The sequence below is a fragment of the Anomaloglossus baeobatrachus genome, chromosome 1 (assembly GCF_048569485.1).
Source record: "Anomaloglossus baeobatrachus isolate aAnoBae1 chromosome 1, aAnoBae1.hap1, whole genome shotgun sequence".
NCBI lineage: Eukaryota > Metazoa > Chordata > Amphibia > Anura > Aromobatidae > Anomaloglossus > Anomaloglossus baeobatrachus.
The window spans coordinates 444,192,787-444,214,340 of NC_134353.1; the positions used below are offsets into that span (position 1 = coordinate 444,192,787).

A 21,554-nucleotide genomic window follows, 5' to 3' on the forward strand; every position below is an offset into this window, starting at 1 on the left:
TGTTTGGTGGACCTTCCTGGTTAAGCCGTTAGTCAGAGCATGCTTGAGATTGTTTAGCACGTGCTTGTGTAATGCGAGGACGGCACAACGGGCAAAATTGTGGCAGCTGGGAACACTGTATCGTGGGGCAGCCACAGCCAAGAGATCATGGAAACACTGTATTCCCACAAGCCTAAACGGCAACATCTCCATGGCTAGCAATTTGGCAATGTGCGAGTATAGGTTTTGTGCCTGTGGGTGCGTGGCTGGGTATTTCCGCTTCCCTTACAAGATCTCAGGCACGGACAACTGGACGCTTCCCTGGGACATGGAAGTGGATGTGGTTCATGTTTGCTGTGTCTGTGCAATTGCATCTTGTGGGCAGGATGTATGAACGCCTGCTTCCTGGACAGCAGATTGTGACGGATGTAGCACAGAAAACATGGCAGCGGCTTGACCCGCAGATACAAATTTGGTACCCTGGTGTTCTGACCACCTACTGGGGTGCTTGGCTGCAATGTGGTTCTGTATACTGGTGGTGCTGAGCTTGCCTTTGCCCTGGCCTCTGCTCAACTTGGTATGGCAGATGCTACAGATTACAATGTTCTTCTCTGAAGGACTTTCAGAAAAAAAAATCCAGACAGCAGATGAATGCCCCATTTCTCTGACTTGGGCCACAGGTGGGGGTGCTCTTTGGAACAGTTGACCCAGTTCTCACTGTGGGCCAACCACTACCCCTTGCTGCCTGTGTTGGTGCTACATATCCATCTTCCTCTGTGTTGCTGTTTTGGCTATGCATGTCAACGGTCCAGGTCGGATCAGTGGACTCATCATCGACCACCTTGTCTTCCATCTCATCCTCCTTCTCACTTGAGATTGTAGGCTGACCTGATGGCAACTGTGATTCATCATCATCAGCCTTCACCTCTGGAGACAGTAACTCATGTTCCTCAAAGTGGCTTTCTTCTGGCCGTTGGTCCTCAAATACTTGCGCATCAATGCATGCCAGCTCCTCATGTCCCTCTTCGATGCTGCACGGCGAGAGGCCAGAACCAACCAAAGGATATGTACAAAACAGATCCTCAGAGTGGCCAAGCTTGGAGTCATATGTCTCCTGTGACTGATGATGAGGGGAGGAAGGAGGACCAGGTTGAGTACTGAATGGGCCAGCCTTCTGTGTATCCACAGTAGACTGTGTGGTTGTGGAAGATTGGTTGCTGCTTGACAAATGTGAAGAGGCCTTGTCTGCCATCTAAGACAGAATCTGCTCTCGCTCTTCTGGCTTCCACACACGTTTACGATCCAGACGAAGAAATTTGTCAAGGAACATAGTGGATGCATCAAGCTTCTTCTGACCTGACAGACTCAGTGCCTCGTCGCCCACCACAGACAACACCGCGTCCACGTCCCTGTCCCTTAACAACTGCCTTTTTTGTCATTTTGGGTTTTGCTGACATATTGCAAATGTTGATAGCCCAAGCCAAGCAAACTTGGACCCCAAAAATATTGTACAGAAAGTACAAGTGAGTACTTTGTACCAGGCAGCAATGATTGCTAGATTCCTGCTTTGTATTGTGGCAAAAGCCACTAGCAACGTATGAATGTGACTGATATGGACAGACGGCACAAGTCAGGCTGTGAAATCCTAACTATTGTGGAAACAGGAACGGTGCTTTAATGTATCAGGCAGCACTGATTGCTAGAGTCCTGCTTTGTATTTGCAAAAGCCATGACTCCGGAATGGCTGACTAAGGCTTCTTTCACACATCCGGATTTTTGCTCTGCGGCACAATACGGCGTTCTGCAGAAAAACCGCAACCGGCTTTTGTAACGCCGGTTGCGGGTTTTTTGCATAGACTTACATTAGTGCCGTATTGTGCCGCAGGGGCTTGCGTTCGGTCCAGTTTTTGCCGCATGCGGCAGATTTAGCCGATGCCGTGGCCGGATCAAACGTTCCCTGCAACGTTTTTTGCTCCGACAAAAAACACCGCATCGTGCCGCATCCGACCGCTGCGGCGCATTTTTCAATGCATACCTATTTAGGCCGGATGCGGCGCGATGCGGAAAAAAAACGCATCCGGTCGCCGCATGCGGTTTTTTCCACTGCGCATGCTCAGTAGCATGCCGCAACCGGAAAAAAACGGACGGGCCGCATGTAAAAACTTATGCAACGGATGCGGTGTTTTCGCCGCATCCGTTGCATAGTTTTCACAGCCGGATTGAGCCGCAGTGCTCAAACCGGATGTGTGAAAGTAGCCTAAAGGCCTTACTATAAACCAACCAACCCCCACCCACTAGGATTCTTATCTAGAACAAACACAAATACTGCGTGACATTGGATATAAAGGCCACAACAGCAGCATTTATTAATAACAAAATATAAACAATAAATATAACATTTCAAATCTTCGTTGAAGAACACCCAAAGGAGGGGGGGTAACTGAAGGTTGACAAAAACTGTTCAGTGCAACATCGGCCGACCCCTTGCCCTCAGCCGCACCACACCGACTCGGGAGCACCTGGCCAGATGTTGCCCACCCCATGTCCTGCTGAGACTCAACCCAGCAAGGACCCGTCTCACCAAACACTTGCATCACTAGAGGTAACCCGCTCCTGCACTGGGTTCAGTCCTCTCTTCTGTGCAACCCCCACCTTCAGACACCCCCCTCCTTTCCACCACCGTGAGCGCGCATGACCCCTTGTGCGTGCTAGTCCTTCCACAACGCCAAAGCTTTTTCTACCCCATCCATAAGCCCCAAGGCCCATATATCACTGCTGACCGAATTCAGATGGACACTGTCCTGACGCAAAAATTAATTGTACGAAGATTCCAACTCCTGGTGCCGAACCGCGACACCCCCCACACGAGAAACAAAACGCGCGACTTTGCAATTAACCTTAACCCGCACTCTGTTGACACCCTTGACCGATCTGGCACATCACCATACCCACCGCGCAACAATGTCGTACCACACAATCACTAAACCTGGGTGGGATGACAGGAGCCGCAGGCAGTCACACTTTATGTCCTGAATCAGGTCCCTAGACACCTGAAGACTCAAGTCGTTCCCACCCGCGTGTAGCACCAACACATCCGGTGGTCTATCCAACTCCGAATGATAGCGCCAGGTAGGCAAAACTTCGCTCCACATCATGCCTCTAACACCGCACCGTCACCTTATCTCTGGGAACCCAAACTGACTGCCATTAGGTCTAATGCCCGTACGAAAGCGCCCCAGTAGACATATGGGTGACCTAGCACCCCCACCAACAATGGCAAAACCTAGGAGACAAAAGGTGACAACATGGGGGGGAGAGGGGGGACATGGGGGAGGGAAATGGTAATCAGGACCATGCAAAAATTCAACCAGAGACCCTCCCCAATCCTGAACATCTTACAACAGGGTAGCCGAACGTAAGATTTATAGCTAGCCGATTCCCAGCGTCCAATCTTGCGGACAGCCTGCGCGCTCAGGCCCCAACGAGCCACCTGAGTCACTGCCCCAATCCGGAAGAAATGGGACGCGAACTCTGCCTCGTCTGCCTCTGCCTCTGAGACCGCAACACTGCAGGCACCTCCGGAAGATGCAGACAAACTGGTATCCGGACAAGGCTGACCCGTCTTGATGAGACAAAAAGGCCCCCTCGCGGGTTCCTCTCACCTCCAAAAACGACAACACCTGTCTAACTGGACACTCCACTAATGCCGGTACACCCCACAGTTCTACCATGCAGACTCGACCCAACTGATCCGTATTGGACCGTTTCAAACACCATACCTCATCCACCCCACATTCCACATCCTTCAACAACAAACCTCCGGGACTCTTTGTGTTACTACTAACCAGCTCACTAATCCTAAAAGCACCAAAGAAGGACAAAACAAATGCGGACTCAAACAAACGACATTCATCCTCCGAAAAACACACCTGAGGCAATACCGAAAGCAAATTACCCAGCAGTTCAAAAGACACAGCGCGCTTAAGGTCCTGACGCACCCCTGTCTTATGGTAGCCCTTCAACACCTGACGCACCATGAAATCTTTAGTGATGTCCTTCCAGCCCAGCAATTGCCACCGACTTTTGGATCAATTTCCAGGCTGGTTGCAAACCAGGTCCCACAACCAGATGGGCCATACGGTCTCCTGCTGCTCCGCATCCAGCGCCAGCACTCGCAAACGGTCCCACTGGAAGCGAGATAAAGCATCAGCCACGGAATTCAATACCCCCGGCACATGTACTGCACAAATCCCCAGATTAAGCTCCAAACATTGCAACACCATATGCCTCAAAAAATCCACCACCGGAGGGGAATCCGCTGTCAGTTTATTGACACACTGAACTACCCCCAGGTTGTCACACATAAAACGCACCTTTCTGTCTCTCAAGTCTTGTCCCCAAACCTCTACAGCCACAACAATAGGAAAAGGTTCCAACAAGGCCAGATTCCTAGTCAAACTGGAAACCCGCCAAGATTCAGGCCACTTGCCGACACACCATCTTCAACCAAAATATGCCCCAAAGCCACTGGACCCAGCTGCGTCCGTATAAAGGACCAACTCCTCATTTGCCACCACTTCCCAAATCCACAAGGACCGGCCGTTATACATCTGTAAAAAACGGGACCACACTCCAAGGTCTGCCTTGTGCTCGATATTCAGACGTATAAAGTGCAAAGGGTGCGACACGCCGGCAGTGGCTTTGGCCAAACGACGAGAAAAGACTCTTCCCAAGCGAAATTAAGCTTTCCCAGAAGGGACTGCAAATCCCGCAAGCGAAGTTTTTTGGCTTCCAAGGCCCGTTGAACACAAGACCTCAAATCCAACAACTTGTCCTCTGGCAAGCGGCACTCCATGGCAACCATATCCAACTCAATTCCCAAAAACTTCAAAACCGTAACGGTACCCTCCGTCTTCTCAGGTGCCAACAGAACGCCAAAGCGGCGAGCAACCTGCTCCACTGTCTGAAGCAAAAGGGCACACTGCATGATCCTGCAGGCCCCATACACAAAAAAATTATCCAAGTAATGCAACACTGAATCCAAGCCCGCCTCCTCCTTAATTACCCACTCTAAAAAAAACAACTAAACTTCTCATAATAGGAACATGAAATTGAACAGCCCATGGGCAGACAACAATCTACGTAAAACTTGTTTTCCCACCAACACCCCAAAAGGTGAAAACTGTCTGGGTGCACAGGTAAAAGGCGAAAGGCGGCCTCAATGTCCCTCTTCGAAAAAAGTGAACCCTGTCCCAACTTCCTCAGCCATTCCACCGCCCTATCAAAACGAACATACGATAACGATACTAACTCAGGATCAATAACGTCATTCACCGACCTACCAGTAGGATAGGACAAATGGTGAATAAGCCGAAACTTATTAGGTTCCCTTTTTGGAACCAAGCCCAACGGGGACACCACCAAGTCAGGCAATGGAGGAGCATCAAATGGCCCCGCCATCCATCCTAATTCCACCTCCTTGTGCAACTTCTCTGAAACGATCTCTCCATGTAAGCGAGTCGACTGCAAATTCTTCAAACGAAGCTCGCAAGGCTCAACAACTGATGGTATTCTAAAACCGAAACTAAATCCCTCCCGCAACAATTCTGCCGCCTCCTGATCTGGGTATCTACTTAAAAATGGCACCATCCGATCTACCCTCACCAGGGTCCTCCATTTTTGCCAAAGACTCTGCGGCCTTCCCTTTTCCTTTCCTAAAACACTTGAGGTAACTATGGTTGCTGCCACAGCCCGAACACTCGTGCTTGAACCGGCAGTTGGACCCAAATTGGCATTCCTTTTCATTGAACTGCCAACAGACGCCTTTTTTGGGCCCTGGGGAGGCGACAAATGACCCCCCGCCGGAACTCCCTGGAAAGGACTGCGAGGCCGACCTCGGCGCAGCCATCAGCCGCATCCATAAGCTAATGTCTTTGTGATGCCACCGCAGACTGGGTCTAACCGCTTTACGCTGACGAAACTGCTCGTCATAACGTAGCCAAGCAGTCCCCCCATAAGTCTTGTACGCTTCACTTATTGAGTCCAGATAACAAAACAGGGCCGAACAATTGTCCGGAGCCTTTTCCCCTACCACGCTGGCCAATATTACAAACGCTTGTAACCAATTATGGAATGTCAAACAAATGTGAAGACCACACAATGGAGTAATACAATCCATAATATCTTTATTTATTTTTTAGAAAAATCACGAACAATTAAAAAGGAAAGTGCACATGCTCAATTCCTCAGTCTGGTAACATAATTAAGAGGACAATAGAAAACCTCACAACGTGGGGACCAGGGCCAAATAGAGTGAGAATGACTGGATGTTATAGATGGTTATACATTACAGATATAACAAGAGATATGTTGTATTCCAGTCATCAGTATACATAAAGTCCCCTCCCTTAAAGGTAAAGAATCTGATGTGACAGTAAGAGGATCCCCTCATATACCGGTACTAACGTATCCTAGGTCAGCAGGGGTAAAACCTGTCACAAATAACATACCAGTAATTCAGGTGGGAGGGAAGAGGTCCGAGGTCCACGCCCAACAGCTGTTTCGGAGTAACTAGAACTCCATCCGGTTCGTCGCTGCCAGTGATGTCAACCGTGATGCCGTCCTCTGCGATGTCGTCCTCTGTGATGTCATTCTCCTCACTGGACCCTGGTCCAGGGAGCCCACCGTCCGGCAGGCTCGACCTGTAAGCCGATCCGCCAGAAAATTCATGGGCATGTGGTGCCATCCCAGCACACCATGCACTGACCATCCTTGTGTACTTCTTTAAGTCTGCCTTAAGGCATCCCCGCGCGATCCTTCTGCCCCCGATGCCGCCATGCTGTCTTGCATGCTCCTTCCCCACCGGCCTGACCCCGCTGCTCCAGGCCGCCTCCTGCACAGACCCCGCCCGCCGATCCTCTGAAGGCCGCCGCACTTCTTCCCGTCCGCCAGCGGCTGTTGCTGCTACGGGGTGATGCGCTGACACTTCCGAGTCACTTGACACCGGCGCCGAGACATGTGACCACTTCGCCAGACCACGTGACCGCGCCGGGTCACGTGGCCACGACGCACGCATCACCACTTTGCGCCACGACACGGAAGTGGAGGGGGGGCTGGCCACGTCACTCACCACCCCACAGCCTTGCTGCCTGCGGCCCGACTTTCTCTTCAGGTCACGCGATACCATCTTTTCTGGCTCCACTGCCGCAGCCGCTGCCGAGAGTCTTCTGCTGGGGCTCCTCCTCCACTGCCATCTTCGTGGTGTAATCTCCGGGCTGAGACGCACAGGAGGCCAAGATCTTCGCTGCCGCTTTGGAGGCAGAGGGGTCCCATCTTCCACTCCGCCGCCGTCAGGACACCGTTCCAAGGTAAGAATGCCCACCCTCACTCCTGACCTGACCTATATACGACCCCTCTCTAGCACCACCCCCTGACCAATCAAACTGACCCCTCTTGATCCTAACTGCCTCCCCAATTCCTCCCCTAGCTTTCTCACAAAGCCTGCAATTTACACTTAATCCTATTAACAACCCTGTGGCCTTGCATCCCTCCTTGTCATACTGGCCTCCCTTTGTGGCAGCAGTCCGGGCTATTCCTCTAGCAATGTATGAATGTGACTGATGTGGACAGACGGCACAAGTCAGGCTGTAAAACCCTAACTATTGTAGAAACAGGTCCTGATCCCCTACCTAATCCACAATCTATTCCCTCCCTTCTGTGACTTTGTTCAGTGCTATCAGCTCCTAAAAGAGCTATTGTATTCTGGTTTTTGGATGGCACTATGGAGGTAGTGACACACACTGCTTTAGGGTATGTGCACACGTTGCATTCTCTGCAGTGCAGAAAAGAACGCACCCTCTGGCAGACTGGACACTGCGTTTGTAAAAAAAAAATGCATCCACAACGCATGCATTTTGGATGCTTTTTCCATGCATTTTGCATGCGTTTTGGATGCATTTTTGACAGTGCGTTCCCCAGGCAATTCAGCTCTGCTACATGCCCACTGACAGCAGACACAGACAGAGTCACGCGATGAGAATGAACTCGGGTGAACTTCACCCGACTTCATTGTCATACCGCGGCTCTGTCTGTGTGTGGCGTCCTGATTAGCGGTCACCCGTTAAGGACTCACCGGTGACTGCTAATCCCCTGAGTGACTGAAGTGAGCAGCGCGATTAGCGCTGCCGTCACTCAGGTTAAGGCTACTTACACACTTGCGTTGAACGGCATCCGTCACAATGCGTTGTGTAACGCATGTGACGGATGGCTTGCAAATAGTGTGATAATAAAGGCCACGGATTCCAGTGAAATAACGCGTTGCATTAAGTTTTCTTTAGCTGAGAGAGCCTTCATCTTTACGTCACACATCCCGACATTACCGCCCACATCATCACCGCACACATTCCGACACTACCGCCTACATCACCGCACACATCCCGACATTACCGCCTACATCACCGCACACATCCCGACATTACCGCCTACATCACCGCACACATCCTGACATTACCGCCTACATCATCACTGCACACATCCCGACATTACCGCCCACATCATCACAGCACACATCCCGACATTGCCACCTACATCATCACCGCACACATCCCGACATTACCGCCTACATCACCGCACACTTCCCGACATTACCACCTACAGCACCGCACACATCCCGACATTACCGTCTACATCACCGCACACATCCCGACATTACCGCCTACATCACCGCACACATCCCGACATTACCGCCTACATCATCACTGCACACATCTCGACATTACCGCCCACATCATCACCGCACACATTCCGACACTACCGCCTACATCACCGCACACATCCCGACATTACTGCCTACATCACCGCACACATCCCGACATTACCGCCTACATCATCGCATACATCCCGACATTACCGCCTACATCACCGCACACATCCCGACATTACCGCCTACATCACCGCACACATCCCGACATTACTGCCTACATCACCGCACACATCCCGACATTACCACCTACATCACCGTACACATCCCGACATTACCGCCTACATCATCACCGCACACATCCCGACATTACCGCCTACATCATCACCGCACACATCCCAACACTACCGCCTACATCATCACCGCACACATCCCGACACTACCGCCTACATCCCCGCACACATCCCGACATTACCGCCTACATCACCGCACACAGCCCGACACTACCGCCTACATCACCGCACACATCCCGACATTATAATAATACTAATATAATATTTATTCATTTATATAGCGCTATTAATGCCACAGCGCTTTACATACATTAGCAACACTGTCCCCATTGGGGCTCACAATCTAAATGCCCTATCAGTATGTTTTTGGAGTGTGAGAGGAAACCGGAGTACCGCCTACATCACCGCACACATCCCAACATTACCGCCTACATCACCGCACACATCCTGACACTACAGCCCTCATCATCCTCGCACGCATCCCGACACTACAGCCCTCATCTTCACCGCACACATCCCGACACTACGGCCCTCATCTTCACCGCACACACCCCGACACTACAGCCCTCATCATTCCCGCACACATCCTGACACTACAGCCCTCATCATCACCGCACACACACCGACACTACCGCACCCATCATCCCCGCACACGCAGGCACTACTGCACCCATCATCACCGCACACACACACACCGGCATTACCTCAGTGACGTCCCCGCTGACAGCGCGATTCACTTCAGTTGCTGCGTTGAGCTCACAGGAGCAGCGGTGTTTTACTGCGGCTCCTGTCAGCTTCATGTAGCAGAGCTGAATGCGTCGCGGGACCTCTGTGGATTACGCCGGACCTGGAGGGGTATTTGGGGATGTTAATAAAGTGGTTAAAGAGGGTGTTTTTTTGTCTTTTATTCCAAATAAAGGATTTTTTTGGGTGTCTGTGTTTATTTACTTTCACTTACAGGTTAATCATGGAATGTGTCTCATAGACGCCTGCCATGATTAACCTAGGACTTAGTGGCAGCTATGGGTTGCTGCCATTAACTCCTTATTACCTCGATTGCCACCGCACCAGGGCAATTCAGGATGAGCCGGGTAGAGTCCCTGGACTGTGGCATCTAAAGGATGCGGCATTTCCGGGCAGCTGCTGGCTGATATTGTTAGGCTGGGGGGATCCCCATAACGTGGGGCTCCCCATCCTAAGAATACCAGCCTTCAGCCGTGTGGCTTTACCCTGGCTGGTATCAAAATTGGGGGGGACCGCTCGTCGTTTTTTTTTAATCATTTATTTATTTTACTGCATGATATAGACCCGCCCACCTGCGGCTGTGATTGGTTGCAGTGAGACAGCTGTCACTCAGCGTGGGGGCGTATCTGACTGCAACCAATCATAGGCGCCGGTGGGCGGGGAAAGCAGAGAATACCAGATTGAATAATAAGCGGCCGGCATTTTCAAAAGAGGAAAAGCCGCCGGAGCAGTGTGACAGCCATGCAGCATCGCGCCCATGATCGGGGATTGGTGAGTATGAGAGAGGGGGAGAGACTGACCGACGGATAGAGAGAGGGACAGACAGAGAGAGAGACCGACAGAGAGAGAGAGAGACAGACAGAGTGACCAACTGACAGAGAAAGAGACCGACCGACAGGCAAAGGGAGATTCACCGACATCCACAGACCGAGATTGACCGACATTGACAGAGAGAGACTGAAAAGGCCTGCGTTTTGCTTGTCAAAAAAGCATGCGGAACGCAACAAAAAGGCAGTCCAAGTGCATTTTGGTTGCGTTTTGACCCACATCATTGATTTCAATGGGTGAAGAACGCAGCTACAACGCACAAAAGAAGTGACATGCTGCTTTTTTTTCCTCAGCGATTTTGGGCATCCAAAACACTGCGTTTACAAATGCAGCGTGTGCATTGATTTTACGGCTTTCCCATAGACTTTGCTGGGGAAGCTGAAAGCATGCAATTTGGCACTAAAAACGCTGCAGTTCAAAGCGCAGCATTTCCGCGGGAAAAAAACGGAACGTGCGCACATAGCCTTAAACACTGTCCCTGCTCGGCAATGTGTACCTCTGAACGCTACACTGACCTACACTGCAGGCAGCCCTGAAAAGGGTTTTTTGTGTTATTAAGAGGCCTACACTTCCCTAGCAGCTGCTCGCGCTATCTCTACCCTGATACAACACAGGCTTCTAACGCAGTGTGTACAAAATGGCGTCGGAAGGTCTTTTATAGACCCTATGATGCTGATCGACCAGTCAATCACAGTGATGCCACAACGAGGATGGCTGCAGCATTGCTGTGATTGGTTAAGAAGCCCAGCATGTTTATTGGCTGCAAATCAGGTGCCAAAACGGCTGGGTGGGACATCCAAATATAGCGAGGCCAATACACCATTACTCGCTATATAACGAATACCCCGAATACCGTACTATTCTGCGAATAGTAACGAATACATTCGTTCATCACTAGTCACATTTGTTCAATCCTCTCTGGTAAATTGAAATGTCTCCCTAATTTGCTAGTTTCTTATGGTATATTGATGGTTGAATCGCTTGTGTGAACAATCCAGCAAACAATTAATCAGCGACCTTCTAGTCCAATTAAATATCTATATATATAATTGCCTTATTCTGCCTGTCTGTCTGTCTGTCTGTCTTTCTCCAAAATTCTGTCGTTACCATGACAAGCGTCTCATTGGCTGCTCGCCTCGGCTCCGCCCCCCGCACGGATTGGCCGCTCACCCAGGCTCCACCCCCCACACGGATTGGCCTCTCGCCCCGGCCCCCTGCACGCATTGCCAACTCGGCCACGCCCCGCCCCCCTCACGCATTGCACGCTCGCTCTGGCCCCGCCCTCCACACGCATTCCCCGAACCGACACGGAGCCCCGACTCCCAGTTGAGTGCTGTACGCCCGGGAGCCCACACCAGCGTACGCCGGCAACCCAGCCGACATATACCCTCGCATTTCTGGGGTTACCGGCGTATGCTGGTGTGGGCTCCCGTGCGTGCGGGCGGTGGGGTAAGCTGGTAACCATGGTACACATCGGGTAATATTGTGTAGCATGGTTACCAGCGTATGCCGGCTCCCTGCCCATTCAAATTGTTGGTCTCCCGCTGTCACACGCTGATGCGTGCTGCACAGCAGGAGACCAACAAGTGACCCAGCACTGTCTCTTTGAATACTTACCTGATGTGTAACATGCTTACTAGCATACCCCGACTCCCGGCACACGTACGCTGATAACAATGATACACATCAGGTAACTATGGAAACCGCTTTGCATAGTTGCCCCCTCGGCCACGCCCCCACGCTCGGCCTCTGCCCCGCTCGGCCTTGCCCCCCCACACTCTGCCCCCTCGGCCACGCCCCCACACTCTGCCCCACTCGGCCACGCCCCCCACGCTCGGCCATGCCCCCCACACTCTGCCCCCCTCGGCCACGCCCCCCACACTCTGCCCCCCTCGGCCACGCCCCCCACACACTATGCCCCCCCCTCGGCCACGCCCCCCACACTCTGCCCCCTCGGCCATGCCCCCACACGCTCGGCCACGCCTCCCCGCTCGGCCACGTCTGCCCCGCTCGGCCACGCCCCCCACACACATTGGGCACCTATACACCTCCCCCCAGGACTACTCCACCTATCAGACACCTCTCCTCCAGGACTACTCCTCCTATTATACTCCCCTTCCCCAGGACTACTTCTCCTATTATCCTCCTCTCTCCCCAAGGACTACTCCTCCTATTATACTCCTCTCTCTCCAGGACTACTCCTCCTATTATACTCCTCACCTCCAGGACTACTTCTCCTATTATCCTCCTTTCACTCCAGGACTCCTCCTCCTATTATACTCCTCTACCCCAGGACTACTCCTCCTATTATACTCCTCTACCCCCAGGACTACTCCTTCTATTGTCCTCCTCTCCCCCCAGGTCTACTCCTCCTATTATACTCCTCACCTCCAGGACTACTCCTCCTATTATACTCCTCACCTCCAGGACTACTCCTCCTATTATACTCCTCACCTCCAGGACTACTCCTCCTATTATACTCCTCACCTCCAGGACTACTTCTCCTATAATACTCCTCTCCCCCAGGACTACTCCTCCTATTATCCTCCTCTCCCCCCAGGACTCCTCTTATTATCCTCCTCTCCCCCCAGGACTACTCCACCTATTATCCTCCTCTCCCCCCAGGACTACTCCTCCTATTATCCTGCTCTCCCCCCAGGACTACTCCTCCTATTATACTCCTCTCCCACCAGGACTACTTATATTATACTCCTCTCACCCCAGGACTACTCCTCCTATTATCCTCCTTTCTTCCCAGGACTACTACTCCTATTATCCTACTCCCCCCACAGGACTACTCCTCCTATTATCCTCCTCTCCCCCCAGGACTACTCCTATTATTCTTCTCTCCCCCCATGAATACTCCTTCTATTATCCTCCTCTCCCCCCAGGACTACTCCTCCTATTATACTCCTCTCCCCCCAGGACTACTCCTATTATACTCCTCTCCCCCCAGGACTACTCCTCCTATTATACTCCTCACCTCCAGGACTACTCCTCCTATTATACTCCTCTCCCCCAGGACTACTCCTCCTATTATACTCCTCTCCCCCAGGACTACTCCTATTATACTCCTCTCCCCCCAGGACTCCTCCTCCTATTATCCTGCTCTCCCCCAGGACTACTCCTCCTATTATACTCCTCTCCCCCAGGACTACTCCTCCTATTTTCTTCCTCTCCCCCCAGGACTACTCCTATTATACTCCTCTCCCCCCAGGACTACTCCTCCTATTATACTCCTCACCTCCAGGACTACTCCTCCTATTATACTCCTTTCCCCCCAGGACTACTCCCCCTATTATACTCCTCACCTCCAGGACTACTCCTCCTATTATCCTCCTCTCCCCCCAGGACTATTCCTCCTATTATCCTCCTCTCCCCCCAGGACTATTCCTCCTATTATCCTCCTCTCCCCCCAGGACTATTCCTCCTATTATCCTCCTCTCCCCCCAGGACTATTCCTACTATTATACTCCTCTCCCTCCAGGACTATTCCTCCAACACACACACACACTGCACAAAACATACCTCCCCCCAAAACACACACACACCCACACAAACCGTGCAACACATACAGCACCACACAGACACACAGCGCTCCACAAACAATGCAACACACAAACAACACCGCTCTCACACACCCCCACCCAGACAACACCCAGAACATTTACAGCGCACTACACAAATACTTGGCAACTACACACAACAACATCTATATATATATAACAAAAATCATACAGTAACTACACAATAAATTCTAGAATACCCGATGCGTTTAGAATCGGGCCACCTTCTAGTTTATATATAAACCCACAATACAGTATCCAAGAGGAAATAGAGTACAAGCCCCTACCTACACAGGCCAAGCAATGTCATTGTGGGTGCGCAGAGTTTTGTTTCTGCACACAGTATATAGTTTTTCCATGCTGCCTTATCTAGGCCACCAGCAGAACAATAGATCTGTCAACTGAGATAAATGTACATCCTCTGTAATGAAATTACCCCTTCCCAAGGGAATGGTTTTTTTTAATGTAAATAGTTATTTTAAAAAAACACCATCAAAATTTAGAGAAAATCTTTTATTGAGTTGGGAATTTTCTGATGGCTCTTTTCACTTCCTTTAAGAGGAGATGGTACTCAGCATAGTCATGTTACACTGCAGGAAAACAAGATTTTTTTCATCCCTATTCTGGGTATTTTTTTGCTCAGTATATCTCTTCCATTGGGCATACCCCCATACTAATGTTATCACAAGAACTACTGTATATATTATGCCAATGCTACTTTAACCTTTGCAGGAACAGCAAACATCAATGCCCACTGCTGTCAAATGCATGTGTAACATGCTGTGTACCCTGTGGGTGCATACTGTCTACTGTCAATATAGTTCACTGATTTTACAGGCTTGCTGTTATTCTTCTTACATACCCATTTAAACAATTTCCCACAGATTCTTAGGCCGGCTTTGCATATTACGACATCGCATGCCGATGCTGCGATGTTGAGTGCGATAGTCCCCGCCCCCGTCGTACGTGCGATATCTTGTGATAGCTGCCGTAGCGAACATTACCGCTATGGCAGCTTCACATGCACTTACCTGCCCTGCGACGTCGCTCTGGCTGGCGAACCGCCTCCTTCCTAAGGGGGCGGCCGTGCGGCGTCACAGCGACATCACACGGCAGGCAGGCCAATAGCAACGGAGGGGCGGAGATGAGCAGGATGTAAACATCCCGCCCACCTCCTTCCTTCTCATAGCAGCCGGGACGAAGGTAAGGTGATGTTCCTCGCTCCTGCGGCTTCATACACAGCGATGTGTGCTACCGCAGGAACGAGGAACAACATTGTACCTGTCGCTGCACCGGCATTATGGAAATGTCGGAGACTACACCGATGATACGATAACGACGCTTTTGCACTGGTTCATTGTATCAAAAAGGTTTTACACACTACGACATCGCAAGTGATGCCGGATGTGCGTCACTTTCGATTTGACCCCACCGACATCGCACCTGCGATGTCGTAGTGTGCAAAGCCGGCCTTACACTTCCCACAAAATCATGCATGTTGGTGTTCTGGTTTCATGAATCAGTAACTAATGTGTATTTTGCAGACCATATACAATGAAACTAAATTTATCTTCAGCAGAATTGTAGATATTAATGGTATAATATATCTTCTAGGCTTATCATGCTGTGGGTAATTTTCGGGCATCCTCAGAGGACACTTCTCCAAGAGCTGCCAGCAAGGATCCTCTCCGTGCTTTAACTCATAGAGGTCATGAGTCTGTGTATCAAAATAAATCTTCAAGCAATGATGAACTCACTTCTCATTCTCGAACCCAGGCTACTCAGCGTCAGGTTCGTGAAATACATCTCATTGTTATGTGTAAACTATATTCACATTTTTAAAACTAAAAAAAACAACAAACAAATGTGGAGCAGGTACGAGCAAAAAGATCACTATGTAATTTTATCTTTGGTTGGAATGTTCTACTGCCACCTGCAATTCTCAGGAGACCTCCAGTTACTTGTAATTGTGGGATCCCATCTATCAGACCTTCTTGGCATAATCTATAAATATTCTATAAAGGTTTAAATGGGAAAACACCATTAAGATGCATAGATTTTAAAGGCTATTGCTGTAATGTGGATATTATGTTGGCAAATGTTAGCTGTATTGATTGATCTCTTATTTGTTTTATTTCCCTGGAAGGTTCAACGTGAGAAAAATTCCCTGGGTAGCCTGAAACGTGCCAGTGTCGATGTTGATTTACTAGCCCCCAGAAGTCCAATGGGAAAAGAAAATATGGTAACATTTAGTAACACTCTGCCACGAGTTAGCACTCCATCTATGGAAGACACTTCTCGCCGCCACATGACCATACATGTGCCTGCAGAAGGATCACGTCCACCACGAGCCCCAGGAGCTGAATGGAAGCCAAAGCCTATGGAAGGTCGCAGCCTTACACTTGGGGAGGAAGTGGCATTAGCACAGGCTCATCGCCGGGCTGCATCTGAAACTTCTGGTATTGTTCTTGATGACCCAGATCCTGACAGAGCACCACCATCACTTTATCCCACAGTGCAGGCAAGGACAGCAGGACCTAGGGTTCTAATCCAACCAAGGCCTGCAGCTCCACCACTTCTGCACATACCTGAAGAAAACCAAACTGGTTCACCCAAGGGCAGTTCTGCCATTAGAGCAAAGTGGATGATGATGGCAGAGAAAGGAGGAGCACCTCGAGCTGCAACAAATGCCCCAAGGCTTATGCAGGTTATTGCAATGTCCAAGCAACAACAGCAGGGAACATCATTGGTGTCCAGCACATCTAAACACTCTGAAACCTCTTCATCTTCTACAACAAGTAGCTCTGATTCATCACAATACCGTTCACCCTCAGAGAGGGATAGTTCAAGTATTGTCACAATTGATGCCCACGCACCTCATCACCCAGTAGTTCATCTCTCTTCAGGGAATGGCCCATGGGAATGGAAGGCTGCACAGAAGGCTGGTGAGACCCATGAAACAAGTACCTTTGATATGAGTAAAGACTATCGTGGGTACAGAACACCAAAGGGTGCAGGTGTATCTCCAGGTTCCTCAATTAGTGACCTAGAACCCGATTCAGAACCACGAAGTGGGCCAACTGTCAATGTTGCTGGAGGTGTGCCAACTCCCTTAGTAGCTGAAACTATTGGCATTGCTTCAAGCCGAGAAGCTAGCCTCAGGAGAAAACCGCAAGTAGCAGATAGGGAGGGTTGTGAAGAAGTAGAGGAACCTTTTTATAAGAAGCTTCAGAACCAGAGGTTCAAGGAATGATTCCATCACAAGGCTGTTGATGAAAAAAGTTGTAAATATATCGGCATGTTGAACACAGAAGTGACAAGAACGAAAACTGCAGCATATCACTGCCCAAAAAGCATGAAAAATACTTCATTACAAAATGAGAGGAAAATCACAGAAAACATTTTTTTTTTATATTGGAAGTGGCTTCATATAAAATACTTCTACAGCAGTGATGTATTCGGTTGCCTTTCTAATTTGTACAGTTAAAATGACTGGAAACAACCAGCATTTTTTTTATTTAACAGGATAATAAAAATAATGTATGAAATATCTTAAAACGTTAACAAAAACACAATAATTGTTTCCACACTTTGACAATACTGTCTCTAGCAACTTGGGAAATACTTTTCTCTTCTAGCAACTGCTCAGGAAGTGAGAGCGCAATGGAAAATTTCATGCTCTGTTTGCTTTTCAAAATGAACTTTCAGATGCGATTGATGGGCATTTTACTCCAAAACAGCCATCAACAAAGGAAATATTTCGAAAGGAAGATTTCAGCATAGACAAAGCATAGACAAATACTGAGCAATGGTGTAACAATTAATTGTGTAATGTGTGGCCACTGTGAGGAAAATGTGCTATAAGAAGTAAGCTACAATAAGTCCGAGTATAGTAACATTTTAATACAGCACCCCAATCTATGACATTTGCACTGTCTGATTTTTGCTTTACAATTCCTTTTACATAATATTAAAATACAAAATATAAACTATCCATTAAAACTGACAGCAGGAATTTGATATGTAATCTAATAGCAGTATGATGTAGGGACAGAAACCCTGATTTCTGTGATGTATCACTTAATTTACTGAGTGCAAGTCATCAGTCCCAGATTGGTAAGGGATCGCTACCCTCACCAATCAGTTGTTTTCAGTTGTCAACAGTGAACAGAGCAGATCTGTCAAATTCAAATTCTGTTCACCTCAATTGAAGAGGAACTGTAGTTCTCTGCAATGGCCACTACACAATGAGCCACATAATCCGTTCACTGTTTACATCTGGCCTAAGCTGTAGCTCAAAACAGCAGATTATGAAGGTGCTGGGTTTCAGAGGCCAATCCAAATCTGATATGTATTGCTTTTCTTAAGGATAGGGCATTAATATCAAAAGCCTGGACATATAAAAAATGTATATCACATATAAGGTGTGGCATGTTCTTCTTGACTGGTATGTACACTGGAAACAGAAAAGTTTATTGAGTTATATAGCATGCACTCACAATGTTAGAGGCAATTACTGCGCAAATATTCCTCTAAGTTAGAGGTATTTACACTCATGTTTTAAAGGGAGTCTGTTAGTAGGGTCAACTCTCCTAAGCCATCTATATGAGCATATAGTTTCATAGGAAACTGAATAAAATGATACCTTGATATCTGAGATCTGATATCTTACTCCAGAGAAATCCATGGTTTTCTTATATGTAAATGATCTGTTAAAATCTATGGGCAGACAGAGATCTGCACAAGAAGAGAGCGTTAGTTTTATTTCACTGCAGAGCTGTGTGTGATTATAACTGAGGCATCTGCAGGTTCTTCTCAGCTTCAGCAAATATCTCATAAGCAGACAGGGTTACATTATTGTTCCAATACAGCAGAGCTGTGTGTGATTATCACTGATGCATCTGCAGGTTCCTCTCAGCTTCAGCCTACATCTCACAGGCAGACAGGGTTGCATTATTTTTCAATACAGCAGAGTTGTGTGTGATTTTCGCTGACATCTGCAGGTTCCTTTCAGCTTCAGCCTACATCTCACAGGCAGACAGGGTTGCAATATTTTTCCAATACCGTAGAGCTGTATGTGATTATAACTGACATCTGCAGGTTCCTCTCAGCTTCACCCTCCATCTCACAGGCAGTCAGGGTTGCATTATTGTTCCAATACAGCAGAGCTGTGTGTGATTATAACTGACCTATCTGCAGGTTCCTCTTAGCTTGAGCCTCCATTTTACAGGCAGACAGTGAAGCAAGTTTGTTAGAATACAGCAGAGTTGTGTGTGATTATAACTGACCCATCTGCAGGTTCCTCTCAGCTTCACCCTCCATCTCACAGGCTGACAGGGTTGCGTTGTTGTTACAATACAGCAGAGCTGTGTGTAATTATAACTAACATCTGCAGGTTCCTGTCCGCATCAGCTTCCATCTCACAGGCAGGGTTACAATACTGTTACATTATAGGAGAGCTGCAACTGCTAATGTACAGTGTTTGTAAAAAGACAAATTCTACTGTTCAATTTTAGTCAAGACTCATGTCCCTGCAATTTGGACCAATGTCAGATCGCAGTACAAGGATAGGCCGCACACAGCTCTCACAATCTGATCATGACAGCTTCATAAAAATATATTCAGCTCTCACTCTCGGGTTGGGAGAGCTGTGACTAGTCTATGCATTATGATCTGGCCGTGAAAAAGCCCTAACATTTGTCCCACTGGTATCGCCTCCAGTGTCTGGCCCATAGATCTTAATAGCTCATTTACATATAAGAAAAACATGGATTTCTCTAGAATAAGTCATCGGATCACAGATATCAAGGTATCATTTTATTAAGGTTCCTATGTCCTACATGCCCATATAGACAGCTTAGGTGGGTTGATCCTACTGACATCTTTCAATATCTTCTATTGTCTTACTAGCAGAGGGAAATGAAATTCAATGCAATTGTTCTTGGAGTTGTTCACAAACTGTAGTCTCTAGTGTAGCAATCCTACTAGTAAGAGTTTGTATATTACCTAAAGGCCACGTCTCATTAAGCAACATTGCTAGCAACATCACTGCTGAGGCACGACTTTTGTGACGCAACAGCGATGTTGCTAGCGATGTTGCTGTGTGTGACATCCAGCAACAACCCGGCCCCTGCTGTGAGGTCGCCGGTTGTTGCTGAATGTCCTGGACCATTTTTTAGTTGTTGTTCTTCCGCTGTGAAGCACACATCGCTGTGTGTGACAGCGAGAGAGCAACAACTGAATTTGCAGTGAGCAGGGAGCCGGCTTCTGCAGACGCTGGTAACCAATGTAAATATCGGGTAACCAAGAAGCCCTTTCCTTGGTTACCCGATATTTACCTTCGTTACCAGCGTCCGCCGCTCTCACGCTGTCAGTGCCGGCTCGTTGCTCCCTGCACACATAGCCAGACTACACATCGGGTAATTAACCTGATGTGTACTCTGGCTAGGAGTGCAGGGAGCCAGCGCTAAGCGGTGTGCGCTGGTAACCAAGGTAAATATCGGGTTGGTTACCCGATATTTACCTTACTTACCAAGCGCAGCATTCTTCCACGCGTCGCTGCTGGCTGGGGGCTGGTCACTGGTTGCTGGTGAGATCTGCCTGTTTGACAGCTCACCAGCAACCCATGTAGCGATGCTCCAGCGATCCCTGACAGGTCAGGTTGCTGGTGGGATCGCTGGAGCGTCGCTTAGTGTGACAGTGCCTTAAGGTATACTTTAACTCTGCTTTATATATAATTACACATATTATAAAAAGCCATATATACTGCTTCAATATAGCACAATTTTCTACAGGAGGAATAATTTATCATAGCAGGGATTTTGGATATCTTAAAAGATATCGCTTCCCAGAATATACAATTTTCCTAGTATCTAGTATATCTTTGATGTTACATGTGCTAGTGTTTTTATTGGGTGTTATGATCTGATAGCTCACTTATCATTTAATAACTGTGCGAGCACTTTCCTTTTTAAGAAAAAAATTGTTCATCAAAAATGTTGTCAGCGTTTAGACCAAGGGTGCATAACCTACAGCCCAAGGGCCACATGGGGCTTGCGATGCCATTCTGTGCAGCTCACAACCATCTAGAGTCTAGATTCTAGACAAAGAAATGCTTGTCAGTGTCGCTATTTGAATGTAAGTTACATAATAAAAAGCATGGTGGCACTTAGTCATCTCTGTTTCCCCCCTAAATGTTTTGAGAATATCTTTCCTAGGCCCATCTATGTTACACCAGAAAGATGTGTATGAGTTACAGGTGGCCACCTATCCTTGTGGCTCTCCACATTATAAGTTATGGCATAGACAATGGTTAGAGCCACCTTGGCGTAGCCTCCCCCTCTCCTAAGTGTTAACTGCCATCTCGGCAGATTCCAATTACTGTACTACTATCATGCATTTATTATATATCATTTCAATATACTAGAAATGTCTGATGGTAATACT

The 21,554-nt window shown here is 48.5% G+C and overlaps 1 protein-coding gene across 3 annotated transcripts in view; it reads left to right on the forward strand.

Annotated features, from left to right (window-relative positions):
• The window catches only part of PLPPR3 (phospholipid phosphatase related 3), a 270,388-nt gene extending 251,676 nt beyond the window's left edge, over positions 1-18,712 (forward strand). For all 3 annotated transcript variants that reach the window (XM_075352702.1, XM_075352720.1, XM_075352711.1), the window contains 2 exons: positions 15,723-15,899; positions 16,255-18,712. In XM_075352702.1, coding sequence (XP_075208817.1) covers positions 15,723-15,899; positions 16,255-17,361 — 1,284 coding nt within the window. In that variant the 3' untranslated portion in view covers positions 17,362-18,712. The remainder of the gene's footprint in view (positions 1-15,722; positions 15,900-16,254) is intronic.
• The last annotated feature ends 2,842 nt before the right edge of the window (positions 18,713-21,554 follow it).